Consider the following 18,053-nt stretch of genomic DNA (forward strand, 5'->3'; position numbering starts at 1 on the left):
CTCTTCAGAGGAGAAATCTCTTTCTTTGGTCTCTGTTTCTATGAGTCTTTTTGTCTTGTGTTTTTTAAAAGTTTTTTTAGATTCCACATATAAAGGAAACTATGGTATTTTTCTTTCTCAGCCTGACTTAATTCACTTAGCAAAATACCCTGTAGATCCACTCATATTGCAAATGGCAATATTTCATTCTTTTTTATTGCTGTGTAATATTCCATTGTGTGTGTACCACATCTTTATCCAGTCATCTATCGATGGACACCTATGTTGCTTCCATGCTTGGGCTACTGTAAATAACACTGCAGTGAACATAGGGGTGCATATATCTGTCCAAATTAGTGTTCTCATTTTCTTTGGATAAATATCCCAAAGTGGAATTGCTGGGTTGTATGGTATATCTGTTTTTAGTTTTCTTAGGGAATCTCTATACTGTTTCCCATAGGAGCTATACCAGTTTACAGTCTCACCCAAAGGGTTCCCTTTTTCTCCACATCCTCACCAACATTATTTGTTGACTTTTTAAAAAAGATTTTATTTATTTATCTTTAGAGGGGAAGGGAAGGAGAGAGGGAGAGAAACATCAATGTATGGTTGCCTCTTGTGCGTCTCCTGCTGGCAACTGGCCTGCAACCCAGGCATGTGCCCTGACTGGGCATTGAAACCGAGATTCTTTGGTTCACAGGCCCACACTCAATCCATTGAGCTACACCAGCCAGGGCGTTATTGTTGACTTTTTGATGAAAGCCATCCTGACAGGTTTGAGGTATTATCTCATTGTGGTTTTGATTTGCATTTCTTTGATAGTAATATTAAGCATCTTTTCATATGTCTGTTGGTTATCTGTATGTCTTTGGAGAAATGTTTTTTCATGTCCTTTGCCCATTTTTCTACCAGATTGTTTACGTTTTATTATTGAATTGTGTGAGTTTCTTACACATTTTAGATATTGACCCAGATCAGATATATCAATTATGAATATAATGTCTCTTTCAGTAGGTATATTTTTGTTTTGTTGAACGTTTCTTTCACTGTGCAGAAGCTTTTTAGTTTGATAAAGTTCCATTTATTTATCTTTTGCTTTTAATTCTCTTGCTCAAGTGGATGTATTCAAAAAGATATTACTTAGGCTGATGTCAAATCATTTACTTTCTATATTTTATTCTAGGATTTCATGATTTCAGGCCTTACATTTAAGTCATTAACCCATTTTGAGTTTGAGTTTATTTTTGTAGCCAATGAAATTTTGAAGGCATATGTCAAAGTTGAAACTCTTACACTACCAATTTGAAGACCAATGGAAAAAGCTACAACTAAGATTGCATTCTTATGTCAGGATATACAGGTGGAACAATGACATATAATAGAGAACAGAAATAAATTCTCACATATATAGCATAGTGGCTAGATGATCACATATCCTACAAAGTGTTCCCCTGGATATTTTCAGTATGCACCTGGCACCATACATAGTTTTACAGTGTTATTGACTATATTCCCGATGCTGTATTGCCATAACTGTTTTGTAGCCACCAATCTGTGGTTCTTGATGCCTTCACCTTTTTCATCCAGTCCCCCAAACTCCCTCCACTCTGGCAACCATTAGTCTGTTCTCTGTATCTATGAGTCTTTTTCTGTTTGTTTGTTCATTTATATTGTTCTTTAGATTCCACATGTAAGTGAAATCATAAAGTAATTGTCTTTCTTTGACTGACTTGTTTCGCTGAGCATAATACCCTCTATCTAGGTCCATTCATGCTGTCACAAATTGTAAGATTGATACACTGACTTTTTTTAAGTGTCTGTGCCCCTTGTTTGTAGATATCCCACAGAATTGAGATTTTTTATTATTTCTTTGTTATTAGAATCAGATTGAACCTTTTGGGAAGAATATAACATATCTGATGTTGAATACTTTTAAAAAATTATACTTTATTGATTATGCTATTACAGTTACCCAATTTTTCCCCCTTTGCTGCCTTCCACCGAGCACCCCCCTCACCCTCCAGTAATCCCCGCACCAGTGTCCATGCTTATAGGTTCTGTGGCTACTCCATTTACTATTCTGTACTTTATATCCCATGGCTACTCTGTAACAACCTATTTATTTGTGCTTCTTAATCCCTTACCTCTTCACCCATTTCACCAACCCCCCTCCCATCTGGCAGCCATCAAAATGCTTTCTGTATCTATGATTCTATCTTCTCGTTTGCTTAGTTTATTTTTTAGATTCAGTTATTAAAGATACGTATTTGTTGCCATATTATTGTTTTGTTTATAGTTATGATCTTCTTTTTCTTAAATAAGTCCTTTTAACATTTTATGTAATAATGGTTTGGTGATGATGAACTCCTTTAATTTTTTTCTTGTTTGGGAAGCTCTCTGCCCTTTGATTCTGAATGATAACTTTGCTGGGTAGAGAAATCTTGGCTGTAGGTACCTACTTTTCATGCCTTTGAATATTTCTTGCCAGTCCCTTCTAGCCTGCAAAGTTTCTTTTGAGAAATCAGCTGACAGTCTTGTGGAAATCGCTTTGTAGATAATTCTCTGCTTTTCTCTTGCTGCTTTTAAGATTCTCTTTATCTTTAATCTTTGGCATTTTAATTATGGTGTATCTTCCACTGCACCTCTTTGTATCCATCTTATTTGAAACTGTCTGTGCTTCCTGGACTTGCATGTCTACTTCCTTCACCAATTTAGGGAATTTTTCTTTCATTATTTATTTTTTCAAATAGTTTTCCAATTGCTTGCATTTTCTTCTCCTTCTGGCAACACTGAGGCAAATGTTAAATGTCTTAAAGTTGTCCCAAAGGTTGTTTTTACTGTCCTCATTTTTTAAATTATTTTTTCTTCTTCTTGTTCTGTGTAGTTGTTTTTTGCTTCCTTATGTTCCAAATTATTGATTTGATTCTTGGGTTCATCTACTCTACTGTTGTTTCCCTGTGAATTGTACTTTATTTTAATTAGCATATCCTTTGTTTCTGACTGGGTCTTTTTTATGCTGCTGAGGTCCTTACAAAGTTCCTTGAGGATCCTTATAACTATTGTTTTAAACTCTGCATCTGATAGATTACTTATCTCCATTTCTTTTAGCTCTTTTTTCTACAGTTTTGATCTGTTCTTTCATTTGGACCATGTGTCTTTGTCTCCTCATTTTGGCAGCCTCCATGTGTTTGTTTCTGTGTATTAGGTAGAGCTTCACTGACTCCTTGTCTTGGTAGCATGGTCTAATATAGTGGGTGTCCTATAGGGTCCAGTGGCACAGCTCTCCCATCACCTAAGCTGGGTTCTTGGATTGTGCCTTTTGTGTGGGCTGAGGACACCCTCCTGTTATAGTTGAGACTTAACTGGTGTTGGCAAATCAGTGGGAAGGATTTACCCTGGCAGGTCAGCTGCAAGGATTGGTTGTAACCACTGACAACTACCCTCCTCCTTCTGTGGAAGATCAGCTGTGCAGCGGCAGGGTGGTGGTACTCCACTGTGGTCTGTAGCTGTCCACTGGGTACATAGGCTTTGGGGTTTCCTGGGTGGTACAGGCCAAGGTCAACCCCCAACTGTGTTTTGCCCAGGGCCACCCTGCCTGAGTTATAAAGCAGTTTGAGATGACTGATACTTGTTCTGGGCTTGGGGATTCCCAAGTGAAGCTAAGCTGTGAAACTAGGCTGACTGCTGCTAGTAATGGGCCTGGGGCTCCTTAGCAGGAGGTGTGGGGGCTGGGGACTCACAGAGGCTGGCTGTCGCTTGTTTGAGAGGATTTAGGAAGTTGTGAGGCATGAGCCAAGACCATTTGTTCATATTGAAAAGAAGCTTGGGTGGGCCTATAAGTTGCATGAAACCAAGTCTCTAGGGATCTCCAGGGCAGGGCAAAGAATGTTAGCTGTGTTGATGGAGTCTCAGATACACTACCAACCTGCTGGCTCTGTGACTGTGTTTGGGAAGGGGTTCAGAAAAGGGACAGTGGCTTCTATCTGCCTTTCTCTCTGGAGAAAGCTGTCAGCCAGCTCTTGCCTTGGTGCCAGACACTTCATTTCCTCCCTGTGTGCCACTGGTGCTTTTCAGGCTGCTACCCCATTGCTGGAGCTCAGTGGAGTGAGTCTGAGTAAGTCCATGTGTGGGGTCTTTAAGAGAATTGCTCAGGACTCCAGAAGTTTCTTCCATCAACTCAATCCCTGCTGGTTTTGGCAACCAGAAGTAAAGGGGACTTATCTTCCTGGCACTGGAACCCTGGGCTGGGTGGCCTGGCTTGGGGCTGTAACTCTTCACTCCCAAGATCTCCCTCTAGATTTTTTTATCCACCACATGTCATCATGGGACCGGCCCGTTCTGTATCTCCACCTCTCCTACCAGGTTGGCTGTGGTTCTTTAATTCTGTAGTTGTCAGACATACATTCAGCTAGATTTCTGATGGTTCTGAGTGATGGTTTTCTATTTTAGTTGTAATTTTGATGTGGTTGTGCAAGGAGGTGAGCTGTGTTTATGCCCCCATCTTTACCAGAAGTCTTTATACTTTGTATTGCAACACAAAGATGTAATTTGCTCAATGATTTCCAGGAGATTACAACTAGAAAATGAAGTATGACTATTTCCTCCTTTTCTTTCAATAATCAACCTAATTAAATAAAATTAGGGCAATTAAATAATCTGCAGTTATGGGGATCATCAAACTTCAAGTTTCTGACCTGTGTTCTTCATACTGTGGCAAATTTATCTTTTAAAATCATCATTTTGATTATAAAAAATGCAAATCTAGTGGAAGACCACTGGTCTGGATAGCAGGAAACTTGGGTGCTTGAGATTAGAATTATTTAATTAATTAATTAATTTGTGAAATATTTATTGATCACTTCCTGACATCACACAGTTGCCATGTGTTAGAGCTGCATCCTGATGTTTATTGCATTTGGCCATTTGGATGTTACTTTTTCCAGAGCAGCTATAATAGTAGAAGCCTCATTGTAGCCAATGAGCAATAAAGGAGAGACAGCAGAAAGACTAAATGCATACCAATCCTTACTTTAGCTAAAGACAGAAGGAGACCAAGTTGAAGGAAATTCTCTTCTTTTTTCTCTTCTCTCCCTTCTCGCCTCTTTCTTTCTTTACAATTGAAAAGTTTAAACATCTTTTTAGGCTGATGTCAAGGAACTAGAGACGTCAAAGTACAGAATGAGGAATAATTAGTATTACAAGATACTATAGGATGGGAATAGGAGAACACACCTGGAGATAGAAGCTTTAAATATAGGTGAAGCCATGCCATATCTCTTCAGAGGAAATGTGGAGAAATAGGTAAGTGAAGGAGTAGGGCGGGGGAGAAGAAGGTTATGTAGTTGAAGGAGTCTGGTGGCCTCTCCGTCAAGAGTGAATTTGGGTAAGGGACTTGAAAAGAAATGAAAATTTGTAGTAATTAACTGAGGATAAGTAAAAGAATCGAGTAGTTTTGAGACCCTGAGAATGGATTTAAATGACTAAATTCTTTAGTTTTTTATTTTTCTCCACTTGGTCTCCTCCATATGAGGAATTTGAATTGTGTTGAAGTTTAATTGAATGTAAGTTTGGAGTTTTGCAGAAGATGTGGGGTGGCATGGGAGTAGGTGTTAGTGACAAGGAAATAAAGTGACTGATAGTCTGTGGGGAAGGAAGAAACTGATAGACTCAGTAGAGTGGAGGAATGACTCACTGACTAGATGGTTTGATAAGGTCAAGGCATAGATGAAGGATAGGACATTATGGTTAGAGATCGGTGTTTGTGGTTTCAGAGATGGAACAAGTATGAGTGATGGCAAGGTCTAGGTTATGGCGATCAGAGTGGATTTATGAAGTGGGGTGAATGCAGTTGTATTTATTTAAGGGAAGAATAGTTGAAGTCTGTATGCTATATAGATTTGTGCTTTGAAATTGCCTGGGATAATGGCAAGATTTATATTGGTAAGATAGAGGGTCTCAGTGCCTAAGTCCTCATTACATATGGAGAGGGAAGATGAAATTGGTTCTGTAAGAAACAGTAGAGCCCTGGCTGGTGTGGCTCAGTGGACTGAGTGCTGGCCTGCGAGTTAAAAGGTCACTGGTTCCATTCCCAGTCAGGGCACATGCCTGGGTTGCAGGCCAGGTCCCAGGTTAGAGGTTTGCTAGGGGCAACCAGTTGATGTATCTCTTGCACTTTGATGTTTCTTTCCCTCTCTCTCCCTCTCTCTAGAAATAAATAAGTAAAATCTTTTTTTTTTTAAAAAAAGAAACATTAGCGTCTAGCAAAGCTGGATAGCATACCTCTCAAATTGAAGGGGATTTTATGGAAAGGTGTATGAGTTATATCCTGGAAGCAGCAGTAGGGGAGCTAGGCGAATGCCGACGTCTCTTCTCCCTGTTGTGTGTATTGGGTGTTGGAGAAAGGGCCGCTGAGTATGGCCCAAAGGGTGATGAGTATTGTATTGTAGAGCAAGTAGTATTCTAGCGATAGAAACTAGGATTCATACTATTAATGTGTAGGAGGTGTGAGACTGTAATTTTTAATTATTTTTATTTTATTGTTTATGGTAATGAAAGTATGAGGGTTTCAGAGAGCCCAGTGTAATTGACTGCGAAGAAAGAAAGAAGCAGGTTGATAGACTGAGGGTTGAAAATATGGTAGATTATTGAGACAGTAGAGTCAGGACTCACTGTGAGGGGGTCCCTGTGTAATGTGTAGATTATGAAAGCCAAACAGTAATGGTAAAAAGCATATTGTAAATATTAGTAAAAGGACTGAAATGTAATGTACTTAGAAATGCTAAAGAAATATAGCCCGACAATTTTAAACAATAAAAACAACAAATGAAATTATTTCTGGCCTGCATGGAACAATTTGTCCACTGGATGTCACTGTGGCCTCATATTTAGTAATACAAATAAATACCTATGGGAGCTTTGTGTTTGTGGAGTCAGTATTATACAGATCTTCTTCCTGCTTATTTTTCTTTTTTGCAGCAAATTTTGCTAATATTTTTTCTGTTTATTTTTAGGTATAGTTATTTATCACCACTGCAAATAAAGCAGATACCTGTCCCTAAACTGGCTGCTCCAGGCTGTCTTGTTGTTACTTGGGTAACTAACAGACAGACACACCTACGTTGTGTAAAGGAAGAGCTTTATCCTTCCTGGTCGGTGGAGACAGTTGCCGAATGGCACTGGTTAAAAGTAAGTTCAGAAGTTAACTTTGTTGTTAATATAGTGTGACTTATTATTAAGTCACATTAAGGTAGCATTTACTATTTAACTCTTAACATGTCACTGCTCTACTCCTTCAACATGGAGTACTTTTACTTTCCTGCTAAAAACCTTGATTTTTTTTATTCATAAGGCTTTGATTGTTCTTTGTATTTTTTGGAACAGAGTCCCAAACCACTAGCCTTAGTAAATCACTCAAGAAAGACATCAGGATGGCATTTTTAAAAGCTCTGATGTCTATAGTTTAAAAAACAAAAAACAACTTCATGGAATCTGACCATCTCGAAACACAGAGGTAACCTTACCCTTCATCTTGTTCCTCTTTACACATCCACGATTTTAGTCACCCTTTTTAACTTCTTTTCTTAATACTATTCAGCTGGAGATTGGAGGGAGAATAGCAAAGTAACCCAGTGCGGAAGGGGTGGGAAAGATACTGCTAGAACCAAGAACTTTTCATCCTTTAAATCTTAACCTAGGTCCTTCAATGCCTTATGTATGACCTGCTTGTTTTTGAAAAAAATGATTGCAACTCTCAAATTGGTTGAATGGTCTTCTATCTGTGCTTGCTGTAAGCATACCAAAAAAACTCAGAAAACTTGAGTTATCAGTTCAGAGTGCACCGGACATCCTTTTAAAGATACATTTTTTACTTAGATGAATTCCCCCAAAGCCCTCCTAAATTTTAAAAAGATAAGCCAATTATTATTAATTGGATCTTTAATATTTATATAGTTGGTATACCGTGTTAGATATAGGCCAGTTCTGTTTTTATGTGCTTTGTTTTTACTTTGTGGTCTACTGGAATGTCTTGTAAAAGCTGTGTACATTATTTTTTGCACCTATTATATGGGACTTGGAAAACAAACAGTTGTAATTTACAGTTACATCTTTGCTGTTATGACATATTTGGGTTTAGCTTTGGTAGATTGGGTAAGAGGACCATGACAGGAATATGAAACCCCATTCCACCCTGTCCATTATGACAGTCCTTTAAATAGTCAGAGCCAAAGCCAGGAAAAGTTAACCTTCTAAAATTAAAACCAGTAAAATATTAATACATAAAAACGAATACTATTCAGTTGTGGTAATAAACAGTTGTGAGAGATGGTATGGTGACACCAGAGTTTAAAACAAAAATACAGTATATTATGTGAAACACTATTAATTATATATATTGTTATAACAGAATAAGTAATCTGTATTGAGTATTTAAAAAAATCCAAAGACTGAGAATATCCAGTGCTTTTACATACTGGAATTGTGTGGTAGATGTACTGTCTCTCATGCGCCCCAGAGGTGATAAAAAATTTTACTGCTTTTGATTTTTAGGTACTTTGAATACGGGGTTAAAGGCTGCATAGAAAAAAGATATGAGGGGGGCCCAAAATATGGAATTTATTTATAAAAAGTTGCATATTTATCTTACATGTTTAAACCTCAGTCACCTTCAGAGTACTCTCCATTTGACGTAACACACCTATCAAGACTTTTTCCCCCACTGCTCAAAACAGTTTTTGAACTTGTCGATTTTGAAGACTTTTAGTGCTTCTGCTGTTTTTTGTTTCACATTTTCCACATTGGCAAAATGTTTCCTTTTGAAGGCTCTTTTATCTGGGGAAACAAAAAAAGTCTCTTCCGGTGAGATCAGGTGACTAGGGAGGGTGGGGCATGGGAGTCATGCCATTTTTGGTCAAAAACTGCTGAACACTCAGTGTGGTATGGGCAGGTGTGCTTGTAAATTACGTATCATGAAACAGGCAAATGTGTCGAAAGTCTTCAAAAAAATTCACTGCAGCTGAATACGGCCTCTTGCAAAAATACCAGCTGGCACGCTGATGCAGATGGGTTCCTAAAAAGAATGTTCATCTTGTACTACAGTGGGCCCGCCCTCCAGAAGATAATTCTGTTCCTCCCCTCCCATATGGATATTCTGATAACAAAAAATATATATCTTCATAGTTAATTAATGAATTCATAGTCTTATTATAAACTGTGTTTTGAATTTGATTACCTTGAGTCTTTGAGAGTCTGATCACTCCAGGGTGAAATGATAAAATTGATATCTGAATTTATAATGCCAAAGGATTGGACTATTATCTATCTCATCAGTCCCTGGGTTTCTCTCATTATTATTTTTAGTTCTGACTGTATTTAATGACCCTCTTTCCTATAAAGGAAAATATTACAATCTACTTAGTCACATTGCCAATAATCATTAAATATTATTAGAATGAATGAATAAATGAGTTAATGATGGCATGACTTTCAGATATAAATGTTAATGAAAAATAAAGATTTTTCTGTGCAAAATGACAAAGGGATGTTTAAAATATATTTAGTCCCTTACAGCAGCTCTGTCCAATATGGTAGTTACTGTGTGGCTCCAAACTGAGCTACGGTATTAAGTGTAAAATATTAGATTTTGAAGGCTTATTATGAAAGACTATAACATATCTCCATAACTTTTTGAATGGTAATACTTTAGATATGTTAAAGATATAATTAGAATCAATTTCACTGCATCTTTTACTTTTTTATATGTTGCTACTAGAAAATTTAAATTACATATGTGGCTTGAATTTGTGGCTCACATTATATTTTTTATTGGACAGCACTAGCCTGGAGGTTTAATAATTTATTTTTCTTTGGTGGAAACTGTAGGGGGAAAAACCCTTTCTGGGATATTTACAGATTTTTTTTTATTCCTTCCTACCAGATAACCAATTCAGGAGAGTTTGTATTCCCATTAGATTCTCCACACAAAAAGCCTTATGAATGTCTTATACTGGGGAGATTTCAAGAAAAAACTGCTTTACCATTAAGGTAGGAAAGGTGATTTTTCAAAGTTATGTAAATGTATTAATTTTTAGGTTTTTCAGAATTATTAACAAAATGATCATTGATTTTCCTTAGTTTTTTTTACATTTTTGAAAATCTAAAGGTGTCCCATGCCAGAAAAGTGTTGAGTGGTATTGTCACAGGTAACCAGGTTCTTGGTGATCAGGACAAAGGATTGAACCGAACACCAGAGTTTACAGCAGAGAACATGGGAGCAGACCAACTCCAAGCAGAGATTGACCTCATGGGCTGGAGGGACTCTATTCTTATAGGATGGATCCTTCCTGGCTAGTTTTGGTGGGCTTTTACTGCACCTGTACAAGTAGTTGTATTAAAGCTACTGCACATGTGGTCTCCCATGATTTTCTCTGATTGGCTGCCAGGGAAGGGGGTCCCACAATGTCACTGAATGGACCCCCCCTTCTCCTGGGGTTCCCCTGTACTAGGTTCAGTTTGCTCCTCACCAGAGAATTATAGCTCTCCATGGTACAGATTGGTGAAAAGGAAAGGAACTATTTATTCAAGTTATACAGACTAAAGAGTAATGACTTAATGTCTTCATCAAAATCCCAAAGTCCCTTAAAACACCCACAAACACACATAGTCCTTCCTTCCCCGCCTTTGCCTGGTCTGAGGTACCGTATCTCAGGAAAAGAAATAGAAGTCCATGGCTCAGACAGCCCCTGGTTCTTCCCAGTAATCCTGCTCAGCTGGCAGGCCTCCCTCGGTTCCTGGTACCATTGGCTGTGTTGTCTGGACCTCTAGTTCTTATTCTAAAACCACGAGGCACCTTCTCATGGCCCACCAGCAAGGTTCGTTCACCCCTTCCAGCAAGGTTCGTTCCTTCCTGCAGTGTCTCTCCTGTATTCTTCCGACTGCTAAGGGGGAGAGAGCTCTGCATTGCTGCTACATCTTGCTTTCCAGCTTCCTAAGCTCTGTGCAAAGGGAGCCCCAAAGGCAAGTGATTGTTCCCTGCTAAAGCTGAATGGTGATCCTCTGCTAAAGCCATGTGGTTTTTCTTTGCCAAAACTGTGTGGCATTTCTCAGCTAAAGCCACGTGGTGATTCTTGTCAAGGCTGCTGCACCTGGGTTTAAATCCTAGTGCTAATCTTCCTCTGCAGCCCCATTTCTGACTCCTCCCACAACTGGCTACACTTGCCAGCACTTCTGTATTTTCCAGCTTTTCTGGGCTTCCGTGGTGAGTCTGGGCAGCTTTGCCCCATGGCGTGGAGCCAATCATCTCTAAGCTCTTGAGCTCTGTAACTAGGGGGAGTTGCCTCCCAGTTACCTCTCCGGTGGAAGTCACTCCCTTCTCCCTAGCTCAAAGCAAGGCCACAGCTATTTAACATATCCATAAAACTATTTTACAGTTATAGATATGTTAAATGACCATTCTAGAGGTTATCTGCAAAACTGTTGCTATGCAAAACATCTCAATGACCATGCTCTATGTAACCCATCCCCTACCTCAGACTTGGGGTGAGGACATCCCATATTTTTAATATTTCCTGGACACTCTGAGTTCTGGACCCCATTACAACTCCTTCCTTGGGGGACCCCCTGGCTGCACCCTCTTACAGTATGGCACATAAATTTTATAATATTTTTTGTTTTATCCAGTATGTAATTGTCATTATTATTGAAAAGGAAATTATTGGAAATGTCTCCTTACTTCAATTGTTGATGACCATTATTGTTTTTATTAAATTATTTTAAATGCAGATATTATTTGAAAGATGAAAAAAGTTAAGAAAACTATAGCTTATATATAAAAATGTTCTTTAAAATATAATTTACTTTGTTGTTCTGTTTCAATTAGGAATGTGCTTCCCATTCCAGATCACAAGTTAATTGTCAGTGTGCCCTGTACTCTTCATTCACATAAGCCACCTCTTACTGGTATGTTTTTATAGATAGAATTGTTATAACTCCTGTCAAATTGAAGAAAGGATTGAATTTAGCATTTGAATAGTCTTGAGATTTGGGGATTAAATCAGACATGTTATTTTAATTAACAATCTAAAATTTTATAACAGGATTTACGAATAGGTTAGGGTTTTTTTTTGTTATGTGTGTGTTTTTCTGCAAAAAGATTTATTGTGTTCATTTGGTTCATGGCTTGGGAGAGGGTTTTATCATGGTGGTTAAAGAGCTCCCTAGTGGCTACAGGGAGAGGCTCAGGCAGAAGCCCTGACACCCAGGTGTTGCAGAGGGTCCCTTAAAGGTCACCAGGCTTAGAAGGCTCTTTGTACTCTAGGGTGAGCCTTTTGAAGAGATGCTTGTGCCCTGACTGGTGTGGCTCAGTGGATTGAGCATGGGGCTGCAAACCAAAATGTCACTGGTTCTGCTGACAGGAGAGACCTGGTTTGTCTTGCTGACACATGTAAAGAATTACTTATCAGCGAATCAGTGGTATGTAATCAGTTTATTAGTGGCCTTTTACCCATGGAAGAGAACAGGACTAGGTGGAGTAGGGGGTGAAAGGCAAAGTTTCAGGGCAAAGCAGGGAGATAAAAACAAGAGTGGCTGAAGACCAGGGTGGCAAGCCCCTGGGCAGCCAGAGGACAGGTGGCCAGAGGCCCTGTGGCCCAAGAGCCAAGAGCACCCTGAGCCTCTGAGCAAGAGAGAGTGAGTGCTTTGTTCTCAGGACTTACATAGTTGGTAGGATAGGAGGGAAAAAAGTTACATATTGATTAACGGGTCAAAACGGTGCCAGCTTTCCTGGGGGAATGTGACTCCCCAAACTTAGGTATGTGTGGGGGTCTGTTAGCCTGAATCCTTATCTTGCTCCAGACCCCATTTGTTCATCTTGTTGTAAAACAATACATGACAGGAGGCAGTTAATTAAAATTGGGGTACTTTCCAGTTATTCATGACTCTTCCTGTAAGCATCAGGAAAGCATCTCTTAAAACAGATAGTGACCAAAGTAGGGAATTAACCAAAGTTGTTTTACGGGCTGCTTCTTTGGGCATGGGGGTCCTCTCCCACATTCAGGCCTTGGGATGAAAGCACAGTTTCAAGGTTTTCTTTCCCAGATAGTGGAAATGTTACATAGAATTTTAAGGACTTCCCTTCTTTCTTGCTAACATAGTGTTTCTTGTGATGTTGGAACACCTGGCAATATTATCAGACCAGGCTCAGGACTGCTGAGTTAGCATGTGAGACTTGTCTCCTTCCTCCTCCCTGCCTTGGTTTACTAATTTATTCTACCTAATTGGTAAAAGACGTTTCCTGGCAACCAGGGTATTAAATGCTGGCCAGTGACAGTGTTGCAGTCTCAGAGTTCTTCCTATGCTGTCTCCTGCTTCATTCAGTTCAAGTCCAGTCAGGGCACATGCCTGGGTTGTGAGCCAGGTCCCCAGTGGGGGGCACAGAAGAGGCAGCCAGTTGATGTTTTTCTCACACATAGATGTTTCTGTCTTTCTCTCTCCCTATCTTCGCCTCTCTCTGAAAATAAATAAATAAAGTCTTAAATTAAAAAAAAGATACTTGCTCAGCCCAGCGTGGGTGCTGGCCAGCCTGTAGAGGTGTCTGTTCCTATCTTCTTGATGAGTTTTACTTCCTCATCGAGAAAATAGCTCTCCAAGAGGGCACAGAGAAGGGGGTCTTTGCCTGCAGAACCCAGGGCATGCAGATCTGAAAAGGGGCTGGTTTGGGTTCTTCTCAAGGGCCATGGTGGCTTCCATGGTATGCACTTTTCTTGGGACAGCTTCTGCATGTCCTGGAATAGGGCTCTGCCAGACTGGTTTTGCATCTTTAAGAGATACGTGGCCAACTTCTGGAATAAGTGGCCTCACATCCTCCAGAGCCACATTGTGGTGGGAATAGAAGCAAGAGAGAGGCAGGTGTAGGAAGCTGACAGATGCAGGTCCGCCAGGCAGCTGATGGAGGCCTCTACCTGGGTGCGGTAATTCTGATGAATCTGAGAGCTCGTGCTTGGTGGGCAATAGGAGCTAACCATAAAAATTGATGTTTGCTGGCCCTGGAGGCAGAGACTGGAAAGGAGGTTGAGGGTGGTCATGGGACTGGAAGAAGGGGAGTCCCCTGGTCTGTTCCATCTAAATGCTATGAAGGCAAGAGACATTAGTTTTATATTACCTCAGCCTTTTAAACTAATTTTTTAGGTTCTCTTTACTATTGGTTGCTACCCCATTACTGGCCTGGACAGGATAAAGACTGATGGGGCCTCTGAGGAATGTAGTTCAACTAGGAGCTTTGTTTTACTACTGGGGTTCTGTCCTTGTTCTAAAACCAGAACCTCAGAAGAGCAGTCAGAGATAAGGTTAGAATTCCTTCATTATTTGCTAGAGGCTCTAGGGATTTTACATTGAGATAGTGTTGCTTTTCTGAACCATTGGAAATGTAATTGCTGCAGCCTGCAATTCTTACTAGTCTTTTTTAAAAAAAGTTTCTGAATATTTATCTATTTATTTTCTAAATCTTTTTAAAAATCATTGTTCAATTACAGTTGTCCCCATTTTCCCCCCATTACTCTCCCCTGCCCTACCCACCTCCACCTTCCACATTCAATCCTTCGTCCCTGCCCCTCCTACCCCTTCGTTGTCTTTGTCCACAAGCCCTTTGTACAAATTCCTTGACTTGACCAGTCCCCTTCTTTCCCCCATTATCCCCCACCCTTCCCTTCTGGTCACTGTCAATTTGTTCTTTATTTCCATGTCTCTGGTTCTCTCTTGCTCGCTTGTTAGTATCATGTTCATTATTCAATGAAACTAAGTAGCAAGAAATAGTGGAAAGTTTTGGCTTTGGAGATTGAATGGCATGTGTTTGAATCCTGGCTCTGTTCCTTGAGATGCTGTAATCTTTTTCCACCTGAAAGTCCTCATTTAAATAGGGATAATGATATCTGATCTTTCAGATTTGTGAGGATTGGTTATATTTGAAACTCTGTAGCAGATAGTAGAAGCTCATGAATACTAAATTTTTAGTGAGAGTTAAAAAATAGAATCTAAGTCCTTGAGAGATACTGAATTTGATATGCAAAGTTTACTATTCAAATAATTTCTCTAGTAATATATATTTCATTAATTTGGTAATCCCTGCTTTAAAAAACCTTAAACTTTTCAAGCTGTCACTCAGGAAAACTACAGGCTGCCATCCTATCATATGATTTTGCATAAAATGGTATAGTTTATAAGCTAGAATATATGAGGAAGTGAATAAAATTCTCTAAAGAATTTTTATTGATAGCACTTAAGCATTCCGTTATCTTACATTGGACATGGAGAACGAACATTATAGTGTTACTTCATTTGAGAAATATTCAGATGTCGACTGGATGATTAATTCTTATAAGGATTCTCAGTGAATAATCACCTTTAAACTTTGTACTGCCATTGGTTCTATAATGCATTAAATATGTGACTTAAATGAAAAGTGAGATTGTATTGTTCTTTGAGAAAAAATTGTTTGACATGAATTATAATTGATGGAGGAAATCTACATTGGATTCTTCTCATTTAAATTTTCTTTATCAGTCAGTGAGTACCAAAGCTTAATTTAGTGTTTGCCTTAGGGCTCTTTTTTTTTAAGTAAATTTCAAAAATCCAAAAGCCAAGACCCATAACCTTTTATTCTTAAATGATAATTAAATTATTTATAAATTACTTTAAAAAAGAATAAAATTATGTTTAAAATTAATTTTAAGAGACAGAGTTTGAAACTATTGGAAACAGTCTTTTATTAGTACTAATAAAATTAGTATTATGGCTTATACTATGAAATGCAGTTCTACCACATTCCCAGTAGATAGTACCACAATCACATTTTTAAGACTTGGAACCATTTAAAAACAAAAGTTAGACTCTTTTGGGAAAAAAAATCACCTTACTCCACGTATGTAATCCTTATGCTTTGGGTAAGTAATGGTTAACAAGAAATATTTATAATAATTTATTTTTGAGGTCATGTTATTAAATAGCAAATGTATGTATTTTAGTTGTAGAGCCGTACAAATTAAAGCTGCCAGAAAACAACTTTCAAATTTCTCTGTATTTTACTCTGAGTGCTTCACTCTAGGAATTGGGATGATATGTGTTCTGTATACAGTGTCTAGAACTTTTACATGTAAATGTTCTTAAACTACAAATTCAGAAAACGAAATATTCTCTTTTGCTTCTGGAAACACCAAAATTTTTTAAAAACTTATAACTTGTTATTTCTGTTGCAAAGTGTAAAAAAAGATAACTCATTTCAAATGATACATTTATTCTATTTTTAAGTTTTGAAGTTTCCTTCTTAGCTTGAAAGATAAGTTATCAATAGCTATGGCTTACAACCTAACATTATAAATGTATATGCTTATTTAAATATTTAATAGGAAAATTGTGAAATAAAAGTATTTGAATCAAACTTTATTTTTTATATTTCCTTTAGAGGAATTTCCACTCCTCTTTTACTACTTTACTCAGTAACAGTTTTCCTTTGAGGAGTGGAACATAGTTTGCTGAGATTCTATACTGTTTGAGCAACTTCGTTCCCAGCCCTGCTCCTTGTACCCAGAGCAAAAGGGGAGAAACTGGCTATGCGTGGATTACTTCTTCTGTTGGTTAGATGTGTATTTACTAGTGCCGGATGTTTCCTAATTATCTAAGAATGAATTGTACATGTTATACACATTTAAATTTATATTTTTGTATTTTAAAAAATTAAAATAGAATTGATATATTAGTTTCAGCTGTATGATGTAATAATTCAATATGTGTATATACAGATGGTTCCCAACTTATAACAGTTCTACTTTTTGACTTTACAATGGTGCCAAAGAGATACACATTCAGTAGAAACCATACTTTGAATTTCAAATTTTGATCTTTTCGTGGGCTAATGATATGCAGCACCATACTCTTGTAATGTTGGGCTGCAGTAGGTAGCCACCACTGCCAGTCAGCCACCCAATCGCCAGGTAAACAGTCAGTGTGAACCTACTATGCATGTATTGTATTAGATAATTTTACCCAACTGTAGGCTAATGTGAGTATTCTGAATGTGTTTAAGGTAGGCTAGGCTCAGCTGTAATATTCACTAGTTAGGTTTATTAAATGTAGTTTTGACCTATGATATTTTCAACTCGTAATGGGTTATCAGATGTAACCATTGTAAGTTGAGCATCTATTGCAAAATGATCACCAACAATAAGCCTAGTTAATATCCATTGCCACATAGTTACAAACTTTTTTCTTATGATGAAACTTTTAAGATCTTCATTTACTTTAAAATTGATATTTAAAATTACTATGAATAAAACTTTTAAAATTAATTTCCCTTTATTTCTTTTGCTCTGTTTTGAAATTAAATAAACATTTAACATAACACTGTATACGACATTATTCCTTGATTTTCTGTTTTTGTCAACTAGAAAGGAAAAAATCATGGGAATGTGTTACACTGAGAAAGTAGGAGATGATAAATGGGTTTAGGTTGTATGTATTTTTCCATTCTAGGTACCTGGTCATTTTTTCTATTAGATTGTGAACTCTGAGAAAACATGGGTATCTCTTTTTCTTGTCAAATCCCATAGCACTGATTATAGTGGATGCTTGGAATGATAAACATTTTTGACAGGCTGACTCCTGTCAAAAATGTAGTTTAGACTACATTTAGACTGTGGTATAAAGTACCAAAATAGAGTTGCTAACATCCTTGTACTGAAAAATTGAACAAATAAGCAAAAACAAACACAGAGAACTTTGGTTCATTATAACCTTAGCCAACATTAAAGGTAAATTGAGGATGGTAGGACATTGAATTCATAGGGGAAGAAATGGAAAAATGATATAGGGTTATTGTTCTCGAAGACTATGGGGGAATCTTTTTAGGTTCAGTAACATTCAATTGTATACTTAGGAAAGGACTAGAAGGCTTCATATCACCAACATCTAGAAGCTAGCAAAGCCCAAATTTGAATTCAGTTCACTTATAGACAATATTTTCAATTATTTGATTTCTGATGAACAGGACCAGTACTTTCAGAAAAATAAATATTTTGCTGTGAGAGCAA

At 38.0% G+C, this 18,053-nt stretch overlaps 1 protein-coding gene across 3 annotated transcripts in view; it reads left to right on the forward strand.

The window, feature by feature from the left end:
- METTL4 (methyltransferase 4, N6-adenosine) overlaps positions 1-18,053 on the forward strand; it is a 53,990-nt gene that overhangs the window by 34,570 nt on the left and 1,367 nt on the right. For all 3 annotated transcript variants that reach the window (XM_037060714.1, XM_037060713.1, XM_037060715.1), the window contains exons 6-8: positions 6,990-7,164; positions 9,914-10,020; positions 11,855-11,934. In XM_037060714.1, coding sequence (XP_036916609.1) covers positions 6,990-7,164; positions 9,914-10,020; positions 11,855-11,934 — 362 coding nt within the window. The remainder of the gene's footprint in view (positions 1-6,989; positions 7,165-9,913; positions 10,021-11,854; positions 11,935-18,053) is intronic.

This window comes from Sturnira hondurensis, unplaced genomic scaffold (assembly GCF_014824575.4).
Source record: "Sturnira hondurensis isolate 20B ecotype Veracruz unplaced genomic scaffold, ASM1482457v3 Scaffold0012467, whole genome shotgun sequence".
NCBI lineage: Eukaryota > Metazoa > Chordata > Mammalia > Chiroptera > Phyllostomidae > Sturnira > Sturnira hondurensis.